The sequence below is a fragment of the Micropterus dolomieu genome, linkage group LG22 (assembly GCF_021292245.1).
Source record: "Micropterus dolomieu isolate WLL.071019.BEF.003 ecotype Adirondacks linkage group LG22, ASM2129224v1, whole genome shotgun sequence".
In the NCBI taxonomy this organism is placed as follows: Eukaryota; Metazoa; Chordata; class Actinopteri; order Centrarchiformes; family Centrarchidae; genus Micropterus; species Micropterus dolomieu.
The window spans coordinates 33,315,604-33,338,880 of record NC_060171.1 but is presented as its reverse complement, the minus strand read 5'-3'; the positions used below and the strand labels follow the sequence as shown (position 1 = coordinate 33,338,880).

At 40.7% G+C, this 23,277-nt stretch overlaps 2 protein-coding genes across 11 annotated transcripts in view; one reads left to right on the top strand and one right to left on the bottom strand.

The window, feature by feature from the left end:
• zc3h18 (zinc finger CCCH-type containing 18) overlaps nt 1–18,468 on the bottom strand; it is a 53,026-nt gene extending 34,558 nt beyond the window's left edge. For 4 of the 9 annotated variants that reach the window (XM_046036773.1, XM_046036775.1, XM_046036781.1 and 1 more), the window contains exons 1-5: nt 18,281–18,468; nt 16,043–16,611; nt 14,822–14,926; nt 5,685–6,698; nt 1,385–1,469 (exon numbers count right to left, since the gene is read on the bottom strand). In XM_046036773.1, coding sequence (XP_045892729.1) covers nt 1,385–1,469; nt 5,685–6,698; nt 14,822–14,884 — 1,162 coding nt within the window. In that variant the 5' untranslated portion in view covers nt 14,885–14,926; nt 16,043–16,611; nt 18,281–18,468. Of the gene's footprint in view, nt 1–1,384; nt 1,470–5,684; nt 6,699–7,523; nt 7,547–7,659; nt 7,911–14,821; nt 14,927–16,042; nt 16,627–18,280 lie in introns of those variants that run through there. The other 5 variants (XM_046036774.1, XM_046036778.1, XM_046036776.1 and 2 more) reach the window with 5 other exon arrangements.
• The window catches only part of trhr2 (thyrotropin releasing hormone receptor 2), a 31,253-nt gene continuing 23,732 nt past the window's right edge, over nt 15,757–23,277 (top strand). Inside the window, exon 1 of one of the 2 annotated variants that reach the window (XM_046036783.1) lies at nt 15,757–15,984. The gene's annotated coding sequence lies outside the window, so the exon portion shown is untranslated. Of the gene's footprint in view, nt 15,985–18,643; nt 18,778–23,277 lie in introns of those variants that run through there. The other variant, XM_046036784.1, reaches the window with a different exon arrangement.

Sequence of the window (23,277 nt, the reverse complement as noted above, 5' to 3'; positions counted from 1 at the left end):
AATCTGAAGAGGGCAGAGGAGAGTGCCTGTGCCGGTACGCCAAAGAGTAAAATGTAAAAGTGACAGTACCGGCACACTTCAAGCACAAACGGCTTTTATATTGGGAGAAATCACAGGGAGTCATCTCTCCCATTAGCGCCTGCTGCAAGTGTAAAATACAGCTGTGGATGAAAGTATAGGTGACTGCTGGAAGTCAAAGACGTCAAGTTTCTGTTCTGCTTGCTCAATAGTTGTTTAATAAATGGGTATTAAAACACATTACGAGAATAGCTGAAATGCTACCACCCCCACAAAATCTGATAATTTTGGTGCTGGAGATTTTCCTTTGGCGCTCGCTAAAACCTCTCCAAAATTTCTCTATGCAGGTCACACCAGATACTGGCCCAATGTCCCCCCTAAGCCCTAAGCTTTGAACCCTCACAGACTCTGCTGACTTCGTTTTTCTTCTTTCTTCTCTTATAACGCAGATTTGACATGATATGTCTGTCGCTTCCGGGCTTCCCCCGGTAACCCCCGTGTTTCACGTCACACCACTATGAACTGTGGACAATTCCCTCAGGCAAAGTCTGCAGAAATGCGGACTTAAGAAAAGGGTCTAAAAAGGGCTCAAAATGTCCGCGAGAGAGCCCTCGCGCACTTGACAATTTGACAGTGGGACAGCCCTAAGCCCTCACGGACTTCCCGAGAACACGCCTCAAAGTCTGTGAGTCTGGACATTGGGATTGGGCCACTTGTTTCCGGAACCCCCCCAATACAGTGAAACTTCACATTTTCGAGTGGCCTTTTATTGTGGCAAGCCTAAAGCAAGGGTTATACTTTCCACGTCTGCGCGTACTCAAAATATCGTCATCAAAGGGGGTACGCGTAGGGTCTGTGTGGACATAAAAAATGGCCAACTAGAGCTACCAGGGCACCATCCGATCTACTGGGCATGTGTGGAACGTGTCCGCCAGGCTGACTCCAGAACAGAAGTAGTCTGCGTCCGCAGCGGTCTGTGTGCGCATCCGCTCCAGAGTATAGTCGAGCCTTAAGGCACACCTGTGCAATAACCATGCTGTCTGATCAGCATCTTGGTATGGTAGGTGGATGGATTATCTCAGCAAAGGAGAAGTGCTCACTAACACAGATTTTGGCTACACTCAAAGTGACCCAAATCCGGAACTGAGCATTAAGGCCTGCAGTGCGAACGTAGCCTTTGACAGATTTGTGAACAACATTTGAGAGAAATAGGCCTTTTGTGTACATAGAGAAAGTCTTAGATCTTTGAGTTCAGCTCATGATGAATGGGGGCAAAAACAAAAGTGTTGATTTTATAATTTTGTTGAGTGTATATTGCGATAATGATATTGAGTCAATATATTGCACACCCCTATTTACCACTTACCTTTGATGAAGAACCTGCAGATAGGACGTGGTCTGATCTTCCTGTCTGAGGGATCTTTGACCTCCCCCTCCTCCAGGTCATCATCCTGCCCACACATACAAAAGGCAAATCATGACGCCATTAGAGCTACCTACTAATCATGATAAAAATAAGAAATTTAGAGAGTGTTATTTCTATTTCGTGTTTAAAAGTTGATCCAATTTGGAGTGCACACGTATTAAAGCCTTTATGGTAAATCCACTGAAAGTTTCTCTCTTTACAAAGACAAGTGCTGCAGTGTTAGAGTCCTATCTGAAGAGAGGCTGTGAAGTCTTCATGTTACGCCACAGGAGAACGACATACAACATTATTTATCAAACTGGGTCGGACTTCATGAATTTAGCACGAAGATACACATGTGACAATGTTCATCCATCCATCGTCAACCGCTTATCCTGCGTACAGGGTCGCGGAAACATGTGACAATGTGACGGTTTTCAAAATAAGGTGTCTATACAGGATGAAAATAGGATTAATTGGATAATATTCATAGAAAGTATAAAAAAACATATTAAAACGAAATGAAAATTATTGTCCGAAGCCAAAACTGAATATAATGAAAAACTTTCCCAAATACCAGACAGGTTTTTCACCACTGCATATATTAAATCATCAAAAAGTCCTCAGTGTTTCCCCACAGGATTTGGAGAAACTGGGTGGGTGTGTCCGTTTACTTCAGAACATCTTTATTTTCTGACCATAATTGCAGTCTTTACATCAAACAGCTACTATTTTACAAAGTTCTGTGTTGATGAATAAAACACAAACACAACTCCAGACAAGAGAGCAGCCATCAAACTCAATATGCAAGGCATATTTCCCCATTCATCTGCACCAAGCCAGAGTTTTATATTTATATGCAGATGATAAATATATACACATCTGAGTCCAATACGACTAAAATTTAAAGCTGTTAAAATGTTTTTTAAGTTAGTAACATGTTGTTTGGTACTAGATATAATCATCTGTTGAGCTGGCTATTCATTTAACTGATGGTCTCCACTTGGGACTTTTTTTTGGGATTGATTCTGAAATTTCTTATAGGCCTCATATTGATTTATGAGAAATAAAACAAATTCTAGTCTTAGAATTCTATATCAGTCAATTCATTGTTTCAGTCTATTAAGAATTACTAAGAAAACAAACTAACAGCTTTTATTTCCCATTATTGATTACACATCTTCATCCTTTAAATATTGTTGACAGTAATATTTGTAGATTGTCTTGAGGCGTCCTTACCACACACACGTTTCATGTATGACATACTTAACTGGCAAGCACTTCACTCTAGAGACATCTTTATTGGTTGGTCTTGCTTTTAAATTTACCTTTACTCTAACTATCCGTCATACTTAAAACAGCATTTAGTTCATTCAGATCATCATATTCACTTTTATTGTTTATTATTTTCCTAACTTATTCAGATTGATTACTTCTTTTTATGAAATCGAGATTTCTTTGCTTGTTTATCTTAAATCTACATGTTCTTGTTTATAATAAGCTTCAGTTTTAGTGTATAAGTAGATTCAGTATTTTGACATAATGTTATTTAGCCTGTTAATGTGCGGCATTCAGACCAAACGCAAATTTAATCCTCGCAGGGGTTTTATCGCTGGACAACTGCTGAGTGTTCACACACAATGCCATAACGCGAATAAACGCAACTCGCCATTACTACAGCTGTATGAACCCAAAGTAAACATTTTGCTGTGATTAAATAGCGATAAACGGGTCAAACTGATGCCAAAATAACTACAACATGATGCAGATTTGTTAAACATATGAATTCATGCTGTGTCAGGTCTGTCAGCAAGACAGCAGGACAACAACTTCTAAAATGTTTGTTTTCTGAATGGAGTTTGGATCGATCAGGGCTATGCTGTGCTAACTTGTTCACAGTAAAGTACAGCGAGAGCTGGAATAAAGTTACATACACATGTTTTCTGAACTCACCAGGTAGTTCAACCTTTTCTCCCAGCAATGTCCATAAATATGAAGTAATAGTCCAACAGAGCTAACGACGCTAAGAACACCACTGGAACCGGATGTGCACGGAAGCTAGCTGCTGAGAAGCTCCCCCCGAACAAAACAAGTAAACTTCAGTGTTTCAACATATCTCAGCAACATTGCTCGTGTCCATGGGCATGTGATGCACCTCAGAATAGCTTAAAACTGCAGTGTTTTCCCAGTTTAGTGTGAGCTTTAGATGAATGTTTTGGTGTTGGTCGGGGGGTTTGGGGGTCCTCCCAAGAAAATTTTATGTTTTCCAATGAAAAATACGCAATTTCACATCATATTGGGCAATTATTTTCACGACATCTCTGAACAAATAGCTGGAAAAGCTAGAGCAGATAATAAATAAACAACACCCAAAGATCAGTCTACTGAGGAACTACAACCTTTAGATCTGGAGAAAGTAATTTGGTTGGTTCTGTTGCTCCACAGTGATGGCACAGCATGTTTTGGGCATCACACCTAAGTCTTAACAGCAGGAAAACCCCGTTAATATGACCTCAGAATCATTATAGATAGGACTGTTCATGTTTGCCTTTTGTGTCTTCATTTTTACAGCTTCTGACATTTATCTGTAGACATTAATATAAAAAATAGGCAGCATGAGAAACCTACTCCCTTCTGAGGTGCATTTTATTTGCACACTGCCGTGCTCGCATAGTGTACGAGTGGAAACATTTGTAGTGCATAGTTCAATGATCGTGAGAACTTTTAGTAGTGCGCACCGCCGCTGCTGAATGCATATAGAGGAAACACTGCGCTGCTCCCTGCTCCTCGAGCCCAACTTTAGCAGCTCTCCGCCGGCCAGCAGATTTTCAATCTCACGGTCTGCCTGGCCCTCTCCACACAACACTCTGGAGCAGTTGGTGATGTACGGACAATCTCAACGCTGATAGGCAATCGCGACTTGCGTCATGCGACTTTCTCGCTTGAGTTGAATATATTCAACTTGCGAACTCCTTTGCGTTGCCTTCGCTTCGCAAACTTTACATTTTTGATTTATAGTCTGGCCCAGAAGTCACCCACATTCCGATCTTCACTCGTTGTCGTAGTGCTACCTTATGGCAACAAGAAATGTCAAGCTTTATGCTGTGATGTATTGTCCCTATAGGTTAGCCACACCCACCTGAAAACAGTCTCAAAAAAGCCTTAGCACATTGATGCTATGTTGTGAAGCTTGTGATTTTTTTCAACGGCTTGTCCGTGGTGTGGCACTGAAGTTTGATGTTTTGCCATGAAACTACAAGTTGTAACTTGATTGCAGATGCTCAAATCTCTACCAAAGTTCATGTTTGATAGCGTCCCGGCAACAGCGAGTTTGCGTTCAACGAAGGAGCCCCCGTACAGAATGCTTTGTGGCAGAACATCCCAAGACACACAAAAAAGCCTTTTGGAGCAGCCCCCTAAACCCAACAGGAAGTCTGCCATTTGAAAGTGCAATTTTAGACCATTTTTAATTACTTACAGGGTCCAACAAACTCTCTCTCTGCTACAGAATTAATTGGATTGGATCTTCAGATTTTTGCAGTGCAATCTAAAGACCTTTGAGATGAGAAGTTCCGCTAACTGTGACATTTTGTTGAACTTTGTCAGTGTTCAATGTTTCGCCATGAAACAGGAAGTTGTTCTAACTTCATTATACGTTGTCCAATCTGGCCCAAACTACATATTTTATAAGACTCCCGCTCAGAGCATATCTACATGCCAATTACAACTTATGGTTGCCACGTGCCCTACAGGCAACATGGAGTAAGCCCTTTTAATGGTGTGGTCCACACTTGATGTACAGGAACATAACGTGTAATTAATGGGTGTTCTCTAGCACCACATAGGGGACATACAAAGTGACGTTTAATTCCTTTGATCAGCTTCCAAAATGTGTGCAAATTCATGGCCCTCTGTCAACTGCACCACAGTTGCGGCACCTCCTGACCTTCGTAAAGGTGCAAGGGCCCATTCATTGTTCTTGTTCTATATATAGATAGATAGATAGATTGATAGATAACACTTCTAAGAAAGGTAGTGGGTGTAGTTTGGGATGGAGGGAGAGCCGTAATGTGTATATCCTTGTTAATGTTACTAGATTGATTGTTTTGTGTCATTGGGATTGTTTAATTTATTTTAATGTATTGTACACGAGGAACCCCTTGAAAATAAAATGGTGCATTAGGGGGGTTTACCCTCTAATTTTTTTTTTTTTTTAAAGAAGAATTAACCTCACACTTCCTGCCAAACTATGATCACTTACATCAATCTCTCCTTCGTCAATCTCTCCATCATCTTCATCCTTCTTCTTGTCTCGGAAGGAATCTCTGCGCATCCTCTCAGGCCCTTTGGAGTTGTCTGTCCTCTTCAAACTGTCTTTAGGAGAGGGGGGAAGGATTGGTTTCTTCTCCTTCTTCTTACTGATCTTGTCTTCACTCTCATCCTCTTCTTCTCCCTCTGCTTTTGGGTCTTCTTCATCTTCATCTTCCTCATGTACAGGGATACTGGGCTCCTCTGGGACCTCCTCATCGTAATCCAGTTCGTGCTCGTCCAGCTCCCGTGAAACAGATGCTGAGTCATCCTTCATCTCTCTCACCACGACAGCTCTCCTCCTGTCCTCTTCCTCAGCTCTCATCCTTTCATCCTCTTTTTCCTTGGCCTTGCTTTTGTCTTCCTCCTCCTCCTCCTCATCATCCAAATCAGCTGTTTCAAGCTCTAATGAGGCATCCTTTCTGTAGTCACTATATCCTCCTTCCCCATCTTCTCCGTCCTCTTCAGTAATGAAGTTCTTGCCCTGTTCTGGCTCTGAGTCTGGAGACTGTGGGGTGTCAATGACTCTATCCTCTTGATCTTCTCCTTCTCGCTCATCCTCCCCTTCTAAGTGGTCCCCGTGTGGACCGTCTTCACCCCCCAGGATAATGGTCCCATCGTTCAGGCCCATTCCTTCTGTTTCTCCTACAGGCTCCTCATCCTCTGGGTCAGAGACAAAGTCAGGGACCACCTCATCCTCTTCTTCCCTCTCCTCCTCTAACTCCAAACCTCTTCCTCTGCTTTCCACCGCCTCTTCCTCATCGTCCTCCTCACCCAGGGCCCCATTCTCCTCTCCATGGACTAACTCGCTGTCTGAGATGACCCCGTCCTCCTCTTCATCAGGAGAATCTAGGAGCTCACTGTCAGAAAGACCCTTCTCCTCCTCCTCAGGAGACTGAGGGGACTGGATAGGGCTTTCAGGAGTATCCATTAGATAATTTTCTGATGTAAACAGAAAAACAATAATCTGTAAAAAAAAAAACAACAATCAACACGTAATATGCTAATTGTGCCAGCACTTTGATAGTAAATATATGCCTTTCTGCATGTTCATGGGAAGAACATCTTACAGAACTCCATCAAAAAATCTGTACATTTAACATCTTTACAAATCAGCCAGGTTATAGATCAGGTATACAATAGTATTTCAGATCCTACTACTACTACTACATACATACTAACCAATAAAGTTGCCTCTAAATATAAATAATGCACCCAGCAAAAACAAACATTTATAGCAACCTATAAATGTTTGTTTTTCGGTAATTTGGAGTTTGCCTGTGCAAAGAAAATCTGGCTAGCTTGCTGACAAACAGGATAAGAGAAGTCTAGGACTTCTTTAACTTACAAAGCACTTTTTATAAGAATAAGACGTCACAAGTTTATAATTGACAACAGGAAAGTTAACATTAGCTTCCAGCGCTGCTAATTCAACAGCAAAGGAGAAACCTAAGCTATCGTTATAGCAAGCTAGCTAGCAATTGCCAATGGTAGGAGCTAAACGCGTACACATTTAACGTTAATTTAAAAGTCTTTGACATTATTCCCCTACTTGTGTTACATAATTAGACAGCATGTCCAAAATTGTAAATACAAAAGTTGACCCGCAGCGTAACATATCTAGTAAGGTTAGCACTTCTAATAGCTGGGTCGCGCTAGGTGGCAACAAGGCCCATAACTTGGCAACGTGAAAAGAGCTGGCTAACCAACGACCACACTGCCCTCACCGAACAGCAAATCTTTCTTGACGAATATAAACAAACAAACCAATTGGCTTAATTGCATTACTAACCGGATACTACCGCTTTAGCAATAAGCAGACAATGTAGCACACTCGCCTGTCTCTCAACAATGCAGCCTCCGCTGCAGCTAAGCTAAAAGCTTAGCTACAATCTGCTAGCTGCTAAAAACCACACATTTTCATTCACCTTGCCGACCCGGAGCTCTTTAAAGACGGCACTGCTGCGTTCCGAACTGCCCTCTCCCGCTGATATTGGTTTTGTAACAATCCGCAATAAATTTTATACGGTTTAATTTAACCGCTATGGTGGAGAAAATAAAACTACCCGCAAGACACGGCGAGAGCGGCCATTTCCTCAACGTCATCAACATACGACAACCGGGAGAGGTGGAAGTGGCTGACGATAGAGCTGAGATGACAAGGTGAAGGAAGTGTTCAGAGTCATTCACAGACATTACCCTGCTAATCATTACATGGTTAAATTTAAAAGAGACATCAATATAAACTGTTCTTTTTTTGAAGACCGCCCAGAAACTTTTTTGCACCTCTTTTGGTATTACACACCAGAACATTTTGGCAAAACAGATTCATCATTGACCATATTTATAAAGACTTTACCTTATTGTGGGAGAATGTGGTATTTTGCTTTTATAGAAGTCAAAGTAAAGAAAATATGTTCTTCATTCTACATGTATTAATTCTGTTGGCAAAATTCCGCATTCATAAATGTAAATTCAGCAGTAAAAAAAATAATTTTGTAATATGTATTTGTATACTGTTATGTATATCTTTATAAGTCACATCTGAATTGTAACCCCCTTTTTGCAGTAAAGATGACTTTAAAAAAGTTACTAAAAAAACAATAGATCTGAGATCAGTACGTTGGTTCTCATGTGATCTTTTTTAATATTTTAAGTAAATTTACCTAATTATACGTACATACTTTTACTTAAGTAACATTTTCAATGAAGTACTTTTACTTGTGAGAATTTTTTACAGTGTGGTATTAGTACTTTTACTTGAAGGACCTGAATACTTTGTCCACCACTGCCACAGACATAGGCCTACTAATTTGCAAGATATCTATTATATAATAATAATAAGGATCAGGAAAATGAGAAAGAAAACAGAATGGTGTTTTAGTTATAATGTTGGTTACTGATCACACGTAAGTTTATTACAACAGCATTTGTTGCAAAACTAGACAGGCTGTATTATAACAGTAAGCTAATAGGCTAGAAAAGTATTTGCAACCGACAGTGCAGATCTAACATGAGTGAAGATTCAGCAACTGGAGTGGTTATCAGATTTGTTCAAAAACAGATTACAGTGTACTACAAAGGTTTTTACATAGCCTAGCCTACTTCATACTACTTCTCGTGCTCAAACCACATTGGCTCACAGAACTAGGGGGCTTCGAGATTAGCATGGATCTGGCGTTGTTTGCTTCGTAATGTTCAATTTAAATTTAGTTTCTTTGCCCAGCTCAGTCGCTGTAACTTATGGGACCCACATAATATACAATAATACAACATAACGGCGCAGGACAGCAACACACAGTGGAAGACCCATAGGATAGGCTAAGTTACATTAAGGTTACTTACTACACTCTAACTATAAGTGTGGCAACAATCTCATTTATAATATTCAGTCTAGCTCCCTAACCGTTTACATTATCATCCAATAAATTTAGCTGTGCTCACATTGCTGAGCCTACATCCACAAACTGCTAAATGCAGTCAATGTATTGTTATGATGTTACGAGCATAGATTAGTTAAGGAAAAACAAAGCACATTCACAAACAGATCTCATCTCTCAGGGGACTGTGAAGTAGAGGAAACATAATAACAAGTCAACAATGAAAAGGAATGCTGTGACTGTGGAAGACTTGACAGGAGCTGAGATGGAGATCATCAATTTCAGCCAACGCTAACAGTTTCAGGAAAAGATTTCCACACTGCAGCGAAGTAGCAGTGTGAATAGGAGTAGTCATCTGACAAAAAGTGATTTAGGGATTTCAAGACTCTCGGACAGAAGATTGCAGACATACCTGAAGACAGACTCTTGCCTGACAAACCACCTTCACAAATGTCAACATTGACTACTTCGGGCTGCAGAAAACGAGTTCTCATAGGTGGTAGTAGAGGCCTCAAATCTTAAAGCAGACAATTGACATTGCCTCCTGGACCTTGTGGCAGATGGTGAGAAGTGTCTTTAAAGTCAATTTCCCATCCTGCAAGGGTGGAGAAGACCCATCCATGTGTGAGCGGGTAAACTCATGTTTCATAGTCCAAAAACGTAGCACTCCCTGGGTAAAGCAATTTCTCCAAATTTCCTTCAATTTATTTAATATAAACAATTATAACGGGATTAAATTGTGCAGGATTGATTTTATTATGCAATAAATATTTTTATTTTAAAGCTGGAGTGTGGGACATTTACATATAAAAGAATGTCCATTACATTTAAGCCCTTGCCAAAGGAGTTCACACAATGCTGATTAAACCTTTCACTGCCAAGAAAATCTTTCTGTATTCTGTATTTGACAGTATACCGGAGTTTTGTCTATGGTGACATTCATGCACTGGCATGCCAATAACGTGCATTTTACACTAGCCAGCAATGATTGGCAGGGTAGCAACCCAGATCCATGAAGAAAACTCCATGATCTGCCCCGGCCAAAGCCAGCAGCCCCAGCAGCAGCGATGACATTGCAGAGACTATAGCAACAGGAGAGTTGTGAGTATCATAGTCTGGAGCTGCTGTGCTGGCTCTGCGACCGTCTTGTCCTCTCTGCATGTTAGTTTTACAGCAGCAGTTGTATTGTCACTAAGTTGCCTGTGCATTGTCTGACTTAGCTGTTAACATCCTTACTTTGATTGGATGTAAATCTTACTGCTTCAAATGCAACCAACGTGACTCTTTGCTAATTTAAATCTGTTTGTTACTATTAATGGCCTCCCTGCCTCCCTTCACACCTTTTTATATACAGTCTATGCTTCACACGCACTCCAAGAGACTGAAAGGGAGACAGAAGAAGCTGTGGGTGTCTGGAAGTGGGAGGATATGTCAGCAAAATCTTCTAATAATTATTTGTCTATAAAACCATAAAGAATTAATCTTTAAAACAACGTCTAAAAGAAAAAGCACAGCAATCTGTAAATTCTGCAGAGCAACACTTATGGAGACGGCTGGGACCACGTTAAACTTGTTGCCACTTAGAAAGCATAAAGAAAGGTAAGCTATGTGTAAGTGAAGTTAGCAAAGCTAGCAAGCTTACCTATGTATATACTGTATGTTTCAGGGCACTAGTTTCAGTTGCCTGACAGTTATTTGCTACATAGGTTGGTTAACATTGAGGGAAGTAGCTAATGCAGTGTTAGCTTGCTGAGAGATTGGGGGGCATGTGCATGTGGTGACCACTTGTTCCTAAGTTACCTTTGTGCTTGTGATAAACAATGAAAAGACAGGCCACATAAAGCTATGTAGCGAATGTGTGAGTTACATCAACGTTAGCTAATGTCAGCTGCATACAGCTCCTGATATTAAAGCTAAGCAACGTGGTACTGATCTTTGTCCACGCTAGCGTTTTAGCTGCTTGCAGAGTTAATCTCCGTCTGTACTAAAACGACACACATCTAGTGGCTGTTCAAGTACACTGCGCATGCGCATGGCGGTGTAAGAATGAAGCAGATGGTCTATTCAATAGTTACAGAAGATATGGTGAAAGAATAAAGTACTACAGACAAAGAAACGCACCATATTTTATTTTGCATGGAGCAATAACGAGCTGGGACTGTTACTGAATGTAACACTGGAGTTAAAAGTGGCTGTGGCGAAGGAAAACAGACTGGGAGTCATCACAAAGTAAATACGGCAACATGCAAGTTTTATTTGCACAGTACAAAATATTTGAATAAAAATACCAAATCAAAAACTCTGTCAGTAGCATCCTGTTTCTACTTTGCATTACTGATAAGACCCAATCAGAGAGCCAAACGTGAGCGTCTGCGTCATTGTTTCTAAAGTCCTCTGTTTTTGCCCGTCTTCACTAAAACGCCCTTCGGAGTTTCAAAACGAAAAACAGGGTCGGCAGCGTTTTCAAATGTTTCAAACGTCTCCGTTTTAGGTCTTTCTTTTCGCCGTTTTAGTCTGGACTGGAGGTGCAAACGTAGCAGAAGTCTCCGTTTTAAAACCAGTGTGGATGGGGCCTCAAATTGTCCAATTCTTGGTCTTGTCTCAGTCTAGTTTTGGTCATGACTTAGTCTCACTTTGGATGTTCTTGACAACAACACTAGCTGGAGTTCACCATGCCAGCTTTCAGAATCTGTTTTCTGCAGCTTGCCACTTTTTGCAGTCTGAAATGGCCCACTCTACTGAGGATAAGTGGACCCCTTCTGCCGTCCTGCAGCGCTACTGTGATAACAGCACTGAACCATGGAGGGACTTTTGGTGCATCCTCAGCGATGTGCGAGAACACCTTTCCAGTGCTAACCAACATCACTCAGCACAGATCGAGCATGCTGCATCCGAGAAAAGCCCACTTGATCCAACTGCCGTTTGAAAGGAATCTTATATAATGATTTTGGGAAAAAAGACTAGAAATATTGCTTACTCAGGAAGTTTAACAAACTAACTAGGAAGCAGCTGGTGCTAGATTCCTATGTGTGTGCTCTGATTATAAAATGTATTCTGTAAAACAGTAGCATTAGATTGTTCTTTCATGCCGCATATTTCTAGTTAGCCTTTCTGAGGCTATTACTGGTTAAATTAATTAATTTCATTTTATGGGGGAAAAAAGCCCTACTACATCCTGGCACATGTCCCAATCTTAATAGAACATTTTTAAATGTATTTTCTAGTACTATAATTTTTCTCACTGTTATATACCTGGTATAATCAGTTTGTTTGTAAATATCTTTTGTATGTGAATACTTTATTACTCTGGTTATTTCCCTATTGTAATCAGATTAATTAGCACATAATAAGTTAATCAGCAGTATGTTAAATAATATATATTTACGACTCTCTAAATCTATAAAAGTTGTCATTTGGTGCCCTTGATGCTATTCACATAATGTCGCCTATTATTTTATATTTTTTGTCTCTGGTTATATAGCTTCTATGATCAGTATTATTAACATAATATTACATATTGTGGTTTGGTCTCTAAAAGTAATCAGTAATTAAGCAGGTTTAATGCATTAAATTTAATTTAATTATTAGCATTCTGGAATGCATGATGACCTATTTTATCATTACGTCTTGCTAGATTGATCCAAATGGATATAAATGCAGAAGAAAGCAGTCATATAGTTTCACTTTATTTATTATTGTTGTTGAAACCTCTTTTCAACTTGAGGAGGAATTTGTATACACAGTAAAAAATACTCATTTTCTTGTCCTATTTACACTTAACACTAACTGACTACATTTCTGGTACTGATTCAGTTGGCACTGAAGTTACTGATGATACAGTTTATATAGCTTCTTTCCAGCTGCTAGCCACTAGGTGGCAGCAGTGACAGTGTCTTGTGACAAGGCCTCATACCCTACTAGGTTTTCTGAATTTATTATTCTGATAATTTATCTGAAACTAAGGTTATTACGAAATTGACATGGATGAATTAACACGAATAATATAATTAACATGAAATTCCATATTGAAACTATATTGTTTTTTTTGCTTATTTGTTACTTCACTGTCTAGACTAAATACAGGGGGTCAGTCATGCTTCCCATAGAAAAATCTTCTCTGATTCACATCTCACATTTATTCACTCATATTCTACAGGAAAGTTTCTCATTTTATCTTTGGACAACAGGGGAAAACATCACAAAGACAAATCCAGGTACTGAATAGGTCTCTGCAGCAGGGAACCCAGTATGACCAGCAAGAGCTTACTGAAGAAGTTCAATTGAAGCTATTCAGACCAGCTTTGTAAACACCAGTTATGGTGTGTACATTTAATTTCAGTGATGTTCAGGAGACAGTTTGGGTTTTGCCTTTTTTGTGACCTGTGGCTGGATTTAGTCATTATCATCTTGCTGTGTAAATATATAGTAAATTAAATTATTTCTTGATTTACTTGGACCTCTTACTGTATATTCCTCTTGATGTCTCTGGACCCCAGGTGCATTGATATGTGTGTGAGTGAGTGTATCAAGTGTGAGTGCAGTGGCAGATGCTTCCCTTAAACACCAGCTCTGACAAGAGCAAGGGACTGGAGCCACAGGAGGCAGCTACTGCCAGAGGTGCCTTGAGGATGAATTGTCAAACTAGAGCCTATATGAATCATTACTTCCTCTCACAAATTTCAAAATAAAACTATTTCACGTTCTAGTTTTGACATTTTCGGCTCCCTTACTGACTACTCATTAGTTACAACACATATAGTTTGGGATATCACCTCATGTAGCCTGACTGATGACACCTCTATTCAGGTCTTGAAGGCAGATGATCTTTGGTGATGTTTGTGAGGAGGACACACATTCTGTCCTTCTGACCAAAGTCATCCCTCAGTTGTTACACTTTTCACCTAACTAAGAACACCTCACCCTGAGATATTTAGCTCCAGCTAGTTAGTTCTGTGTTTCATTAGCACCGGCAGGAAATGGCTCGAAATCAGCCTAGCTGTTCCAGTTGGTGCTGGTGTTGGTGGGTGTCAGGATATCCAACATATGGCTCCAGTGAATCCAAATGTATCTGGGACCTTATAGAATATGTTGAGAGGTTAGCCGAATTGAAACCAGAGCTCCAAGAGCCTAGCCAGCAGCAGCTTTAGCTAGGAGGCTTTAATGTTGGGCCAGAGAACTGGTGCTGCTGCGTTGGCTAGACAGGACAACACTTTTTTTTTCTCCCTGTAACAGAGGTAGAATTGCTGTTTCACGATTGTTTTTTCTTTCCCCAGGGCCAACAATGGAGAAAAACCACCTGCCTATGTTTCCAGACTTTGTCTTTGAGTTGACATGAAATAACAATAACATGAACAAACGCTGTCTACCCGAGTCACGGTGTGGCAAGTATTTGGATTTGGATGGAGTTGAAAAAGACTTCAGTTATTCTACGCTTATAGAGCCATCTTTGGTAGCTTATGTGGCCCCTTCCCATAGCCAAGGCATCAGTGGCTCTTCAGTCCAAACCGGCCCTGAGCTCTGTCACTACAAACATACAATATGAAGTGATGTGTGTGGAGGCAGGGAAACAGTGGTGGCACAGAGAGCTATCTCTCGCTCTCAATTCAATTCAATTCAGTTAAGCTTTATTGGCATGAATGTCAAAAACAATATTGCCAAAGCTTAAAATATAATACATCTGTCTCTGATAGGAACAGGGTCAGTTACTTACATGATCAGCTGAGGGTTTGTTTGTAGTTTGAACTGAAGAAGAAGCAGGCGGAAGCTCCCCCATTTTGTCACTTCTCCAGTGCCCCAACAAGGGTACCTTCACTTCCTGTATGAATGTTGCAAATGTTAAAATGTTGAATTCAATCAGGTGGTGCCATTCTCCCCCTACAGTGCTGCAGCTCAGTCGGCCCATACTATATATGAGTGACTCGACTGAAAGGTAAAATCAACAATCAGTCACTTATATAGTAAATGAGTCATACAATGGCAAAGCACCAATGTGGATTAAATAATTAGTGCAAATTGCAAATAATAATCTGTATTTACATTTACATTTATAACGCACAATATATTTATTATATAGCGTGGTATGTTAAAAATGTAGATTAATAATAACTTCCATGAGGTCACCAGCATATGGAAAACATCCGTCTACAGTCTACAGTTTTGTCTTTTGTGGTTTTAATCTAAATGGAAGCCCAACAGTTATGAAGACCCAACAATTGGGGCGGCTGTGGCTCAGGAGGTAGAGCGGGTTGGCCATTAATCGGAAGGTCAGTGGTTCAGTCCTGGCTCCCCTGGGCTGCATGTCAAAGTGTCCTTGGGCAAGATACTGAACCCTGAATTGCCCCTGGTGGCTGTTCCGCCAGTGTATGAATGAATGTGTGTGAATGCGATGTAGTGTAAAAGCGCTTTGAGTGGTCAAAAGGCGCTATACAGAGATAAAATATATCCTCCAGTCAGCCTATGTATGAGTAATCATTGTGTTATATATTAGACAATGGAAAATGATTTGTGTGTCTTTGTTGTTGGTTTTATCCTATACCTTTCACGATCTGTATGAAATTCAAACCTATAATAAAACCTGATTCTAATCCAAGATAAGTCTAATTCCAAAATAAGTCTTGTACTTTTATTTTGAAGGTGACAGTGCTGTTTCCCACGTATGTCTCTGTGGGTGTGATGGAGCTCAGTAAGTAGTAGCAGGGCACTGTGTTGGACAGTGTGCAGACTACAGCATGGCTATGCTGCCGACCTGGCTTTAACCATCGACTGACACCAAACACGCACACAGGCAAAAAATATAGAATTTTCATATGTGAAGAAATATACAGGCTTGAAGAGTATTCTGGAGGAAGCTGACATGATGCATAGACGTGAAAGGTAAATCATTTTATTTTCTCCTACAAATGAGTAAGAATAATAAGAAGTTTACACTCACTCATGTCTGCCTCTCTATTGTCTTCATTTGCTAAAGCTCCATGCCATAGTAACATGAGAAAGAATTTTTGACAGTTGTCTTTTTGATTGAATATAGAAAAAGTAGCCTAGTTGTCATGGGGAAGTCGATATATCCATTCTCTTAATCTCTCTCTCTTTCTGTCTCTGTATATATATATATATATGTATATACAGGGTTGGGGAGTAATGGATTACATGTACATGCACGTTACATAATCAGGATACAAAAAAGTATTCCGTTACAGTACAGGAAAATAGACGTAATCAGATTACCGGTACATTCTGTAAACTTGGGGATTACTCATCGTTATTACTTTTAAGCAGAAAGTTTCCATGAAACAGAAAACGCAGTGTCCATCAGGAAGCTCTGTGTAGATCATCTCACTAGGCTACTGGATTCCCTGTTGGTCTCCGAAGCTGTTCGGTCCTGTTGATGCTGTGTTCACTGGGAGGCTGCTGAGCGAGGTTTCGTTGCCCGCTCGCCCTGCTCCGGTTCCCAATCAGGCGCCGCACCGCTCCATCCGTCCCTGCTGGGCCCCCGCCCCTGTCCTGAAAACTTCAGTGCTTGAGTAAAGGCGTAAACACCTTTATACAGTCTATGGTAAACACCAACACTCCTCCGGTGCTCCGATCTCCCAGTTCGGGGCAGAGTAAGATAATCTGACCAGTGGCTGCACAGCTAACTGAGCTAATAACAGCAGCTAGTTAACTGTTAACTAACTCCAGCCACAAGTAAAGCTGTCTGTCCATCAGGAAACTGTGAATCACAGAGTTGAGACAGAGCAGCAGGGGACATGAGAAAATATTTTCTTCCTTATTTTTCTCCATCAAATATGTCTTTTCATTGGACGCTAAATGAATACATCAAGTGCAGAATGAGTCATTTAACATTTTAAAATGCTTTTCCAAATGACAAACACATTTTTTTTGGTCATTGATGGGCCAGAGACTGCGTTACTGGTGACATAGTGCAAAGCATATCATATAAAAACATTTAAACATGGAATCTGATTTCATGGGAAGGGAAGATTTTGTACATGTTTCTCTAAAAATACACTGCGCAGACAACGCATCACTGATACTTCTCTTGTCTTCATTTGCTTATTTGGCATTGAAGTAACTAAAAGTAATCAGATTAAATTACTTTTATTTTGTGGTACTTGGATTACATTACTGATTTTTTACATGACTCATTTTTTAACAAGTAATTTGTAATTGTACAGGATTACATTTTTAAAGTAATCCTCCCAACCCTGCATTTAAATATACTAAATATATAAATAGGACTGTGCAAAACTCTTAGGCAGGTATGAAAAAATGCTGTAAAGTAAGAATGTGTTCAAAATTTTAATAGATATGTTTATCAATCAACAAAATGCAAAGTGAGTGAAAAGAAGAAAAATTTAAATCAAATCAATATTTGGTGTGACCACCCTTTGCCTTCAAACAGCATCAGTTCTACTGTCCGGCAAAGTCTGGTCCAAAGTGGCCATCATGGAAGACTTGTGGCCAAAACAGCATATCTCCGACATGGAAACAAGGACAAGCGACTCAACTATGCATAGAAACACAGGAAACACAGGAGACGAAAAATGGCAGCAGGTGCTCTGAACTGATGAGTCAAAATTTTAAATGATTGGCTGTAGCAGAAGGCAGGTTGTTCGCTGAAGGGCTGGAGAGCGGTACAAGAAGAGTGTCTGCAGGAAACAGTAAAGCATGGTGGAGGTTCTGTGCAAGTCTGGGGCTGCACTTCTACAAATGGTATTGGGGGTTTGGTCAGAATGAATGGTCTCCTCAGTGCTGAGAAGTACAGACAGATCCTTATCCATTAGGGAGGCATCTGAGTGGCCCCAAATTTTTTTCTGCAGCATGACAACAACCCCAAACATTCAGTGAGCATGGAGTCTGTCTGGGATTACATGAAGAGAGAGAAGCAACTGAGGCTGCCTAAACCCACAGAAGGACTGTGGGGAGTTCGGATGCTGTTCTGAAGGCAAAGGGTGGCCACACCAAATATTTTTTATTTAGAATTTTTTTCTGTTCACTTTGTTGTTGCATTTGGTAATTGATAAATGCGATCTATTACATGTCTATTTTGAAAGCAGACTTTTGCACAGTACAGTATAAATGCCAAGCTCCATCAGGCCGGGCTTCAGGATGAAGTGATTTCTAAGTGATTTCATAATCTCATTAGTTAGTGGTGAAAAGGTGTTCTCACATGTCGCTGAGGATCCTCCGAAAATCACTCCATGGGTCAGTGCAGTAATCAGGGCTGGCATGGTGGAGAGAGACCCAGAGTAGCGCTGCAGGAAGGTAGAGCAGACTGTAAAAAGTGGCGGGCTACATCAAACAGATTCCACCAAAGCTGTGTTGAGCTCCAGCAGTGGTTGCACCTTCTGCACTTCCAAGTGAGGACTATCTGTGTCATGGGCACCTCAACCAGCTGGCTGTTTTGTTCACTAAATCTTCTGTTCGCCTCCCCAATGATTCTTTCCGGTGTGCGGAAGAGGAGCCGCTTGCACTCAGCCTCACTTCCTCTTTCATGCTGCCCTACAGTGACATCTACCACATACTTGGCGGAGGAGCTGCTGTTTCTGATGCGTCATGTGGGTCGCCGGTGGCACACTGTGCCCAAATGGTTTGAAACTCCAAGTCACTCCTGAGCTTCTCCAAGCAATCCAAAGCACTTTTCACAGCCGTCACTCCAATGTAGAGGTCTGTTTTTTCATCCTGTAACACTTTGTTAGGAGGGTCAAGGAGGATTTTGTGGACCATAACTGCATTAATCCTGCAGCGGGGGTCTTGGAATACTTTTAGGAGCCCTGCTGCCTCTGTTCTTAGTTCTGTGTGAAGGCCACTACTGTCAATCTCTGCGAGGAACTGCACAACAGCGTCATAACTGTTAACGATGACTGACACAGTGGCCAGGTGACCAGTCCACCTTTAGTCCTGTAGCCTTTTCTAAGCGAGTCCTTGCCAGTTGTTAACAAGTGTGGAGACTTTAGATCCTGTCGCACTATGGCCACAGAATTCCATTCAGAGAGCAATGCATTTCAAATGGTCCTTTCTGGATGCATGTCTCGCAAAATCTTTGGTTTCACATTTCAAATTAGAGAAGTTGGCTTGTGTAAAGGCTTTATCAGCATTAGTACTACATCCAATACTAAACTACTGACGTGGAAAGCAAAAAGGCAGCATCAGCATCTGGTGAATCTTAAAGCCACTCCCTGCCATTAGACCAATCTTTCTGGCATTAACTATCTGAGTAGGGTAGCAGGTGCCCCAAAATTGCCAGGAGGAGGCTGTGGGCCCATTCTGATCATGCTCGAGTGGAAGGAGCCACTGCCAGAGTAACTTCTTCTGCAACTGGTGGAGCTAGCTTGATACCAGTGGTATCATTGCTGCTGGGGCTACTGGCCTTGGCTGGGGTCTCTACTGTGCTTTTGTTTTTTCTTACAAAACCGCGTTCTGATATCCATCCTTCTTCCTGAATTGCATTTTATGGCTAAGCAAACAAGCCAGGAAACACACAGGCAATTCTTTAACTTTGTGTGCGGCGCATAAACCCCCTAAACACACAACAAACAGTGCTATCCATTGTTCAGAAACAACAGCTAAGCGACAGTCATATGTATCTCGGCCCATAATTTTGTTGATTTTGCTATTTTGATACAGATAAATGAAGCTGAAGCAGAGGGGACAAAAAATACAATTGAGGGCATTAAGTGCCCTAAGACTGCATGTGGCGCCGGGCCCAAGCTCCATGCTGATTCATTCACTCAAATTCATAGTGCTTCATCTGTCACATAAACACAGTTGCCACACTTTCATTTACTAATGGCCACTGTGCAGTGGAGCAGCTGTAGGTTTGGTGCAGATCAATTCTAATTTCTAGTAATAAGCTATTCTCTCTCTCTCTAGCAAGTCAGATTTACTAGTTTATTTTTACCCAAATTCTACTTGCATAACTGTGTGTGTTAAAGCTTTGTTCCAGACCTGCTGCTGTTTGTGTTTGATATCAACTCTCAGCAAGAAAGCGAGTGTATTTCCCAAAATCTCAAACTATTCTTTTATTAAGACCAAAAATCATCAATATGTACATATTTATGTAAGATCTTAATTTGATTAGTTGCCTCCTCCCCTTTTCTCATGTTGAAAAGATATTTTGTATCTGTATGTAAAGTGCAGTACAACAGGAAGCCCTCCAACCACCTCACTCAGCCAAGCATGATGGATAGTCAGAAATGTGCAGATGATCAGTGTGATGGAGACTTGATGGAGTCTTATAGATAGCAGAATAGTGGAACTAAATTTCATTTAATTTCATGTCCACCTCAGTTTATTAGTGGCAGTCCTCAGGAGGGGAGGTCTGATATTTCTATGTGACTGGGCTGGGTCCTGAGTGCAGAGAACAACATATGCTTTGTAACACTTTCACAGTGCTGCACATTGGTTTATTAGTTTTCAGAAGAATGTGAAACCTCGAAACATACATCAGGTTTTTATGGATGAAAAACATGGTTTACACTGTCCTCTAATAGTCATAGTTTAAGAATAACTTTAATCAGAAAATCCTCTGCTGTACAGGATTTTAGAAATGTGGCTGTAACTTTGCCGGTAATACACTAGGAGGCATCATAGTTGCATTATGAGAGGACAATAAACACTACGCTTATTTGTGTTTTTTGTCAAAATATTATGTTAAAATGATCTTAATGCAGTCTTTGAGTGTTTTTACAACTTGAGTGCAGTAATAGGGGTTATTTGTTACACTACATGCTCAGCAGCACCAGAATGGGTGTTAATCCATATCCACATTGGATTTCTTTAAACCTTCACCAGGCATGGTTTCAGTTCTCAAAGCTGTACAGTGCAATTTATCTGTTGGCATGTCTTATACTTACGTTCAGAGCAAGATCTATTTTATCACATTATTTCACTACTGACCACATTGCCATGACATTTGTTGTGGACAGGATTCTTACTGTGCATTCAGACCAAATGTGAATTTAATCCTCGCAACGCTTTCCTCGAGGGGGTTTTATCGCTGGACAACTACCAAAAGTTCACACATAATGTGATAACACGAATGAACACAGCTCGTGATCACTACAGCTGTATGAACCCAAAGTAAACATTTTGCTGTAATTAAATAGCAATAAACGGGTCAAACTGATGCCGAAATAACTACAATTTGATACAGATTTGTTAAACATATGAATTCATGCTTTGTCATGTCTGTCAGCAGGACAGCAGGACAAGAACTTCTAAAATGTTTGTTTACTGAATGGAATTCGGATCGATCAGGGCCGTGCTACGCTAACTTGTTCAAGGTAAAGCACAACGATAGCTGGAATAAAGTTACAGACACACAAATTCTGAAGTCACCAGATAGTTCAACTTCCTCCCTTTCTTTTCTACAAGTAATGTCCTTTGTCCAGTTTTTATATCAATATGAAGTAGTAGTCCAGCAGAGCTCTGGGTGCCAATCTGTGCTAACAACAACAGTGGAACTGAAACGGATGAAAGCTAGCTGCTGAGAAGCTCGAGTGAAGATAACTCAACGTTGTAATCCCAAAAACTAAAGTAAACAGATAATTTAATTAAAAGCAGTTAACTCTGGGCTCGTAAACGTAGTTGTCAGAGCATAATCCAGACCGACTATGGGTGTTTATATGTCCAGAAGCTGCAGCGCTGCTCCTGACTTCGTCCTCGGCTTTTCCCCGTAGTTTAGCAGCTCTCCGTCGGCCTGGTCCTCTACAAACAACGGTCTGAAGCCGTCGGTGACGTCCGGACAATCTCAACACTTATAGGCTATCACGTGTCATGCGACTTTCTCGCTCAAGTTGAACATTTTCAACTTACATGAAGGACTTCCCGTCTCCGGCAGGAAATTGTGGCTCTCTGCGTCTTTTCATTGACTTTGTGTGTAAACGCACCGCCCCCAACACTCACTTCGCTTTTAGTCTGAAAGCACCATTAGTGTTTTATGTGACCACATTCCCTTAGCACCACCATCAGGTCAGAAATGTGCACTTGATACTCTGGTCAAAGGGTACATCTTAATTCATTTAACTTCATCCACATTTCCCTCACTTGATTGAGAAATGCAAAGAAAAGACGCAAGGAAAGAGGAATTGCAGAAACATGTTTTCTGTGAAATGAGCAGCCTAGTAATACACCTGCTGATCCAGTGTCAGAAGTACACTCAACAGGAGCAACAGGAGTGGAGGGATGGATGGATGGGCGGGCAGGCAGGTACAGGACTTTCACACAGGGGACTGGGGCTTGGGTCCCATTAAACCAATGAAACCAATAGTCATTGTTGACTGTTTTAAGGAAGTACTCATTTTAACCCAAACTGTGATCTTAAACCTAACCAAGTCGTTTTAGTGCCTTAATCTAACCAAACTGCACAGTCACCCGAAATGTTTCACAGCAAGCTTTATTTGTATTTGTAGAAGTTGTATTTTTTGTACTGGTAACTTGCCTAGACGAAACAAAACAGAACACGATGGAATGGCACGTGTCGTACATGCTTTTGCGTGATGCTAGGCTTCCTTCTCTCTCAAGCATTATCTGAAGTCACTGTCAGAACAGCACAGCTAAATCGCCTTTTAGTCTGTTTTGAAGGATAGGAAATATTTTAAGTCTGTCATAAAATGTACACTGAAAGAGATATTAGCTGCAGCAGGCCGAATTATTCCTTATCTCCACACTGCAATGAAGAGTATCCTTCCAGATGCAGTTCCAGCGGAGCTCCGCAGTCTTCATTCGGTGCAAGAAGGCTTTGCGAAATTCTACCCAAACTAGCATGAATTAGACAAATTAAGTAGGTATCAAAAATGTTTGAGTTAATTTTGTACTACATACAGTGGGTACGGAAAGTATTCAGACCCCTTTAAATTTTTCACTCTTTGTTTCATTGCAGCCATTTTCCAAAAATCAAAAAAGTTCATTTTATTTCTCAGTAATGTACACTCAGCACCCCATCTTGACAGAAAAAAACAGAAATGTAGAAATTTTTGCAAATTTATTAAAAAAGAAAAACTGAAATATCACATGGTCATAAGTATTCAGACCCTTTGCCGTGACACTCATATTTAACTCAGGTGCTGTCTATTTCTTCTGATCATCCTTGAGATGGTTCTACACCTTCATTTGAGTCCAGCTGTGTTTGATTATACTGATTGGACTTGATTAGGAAAGCCACAC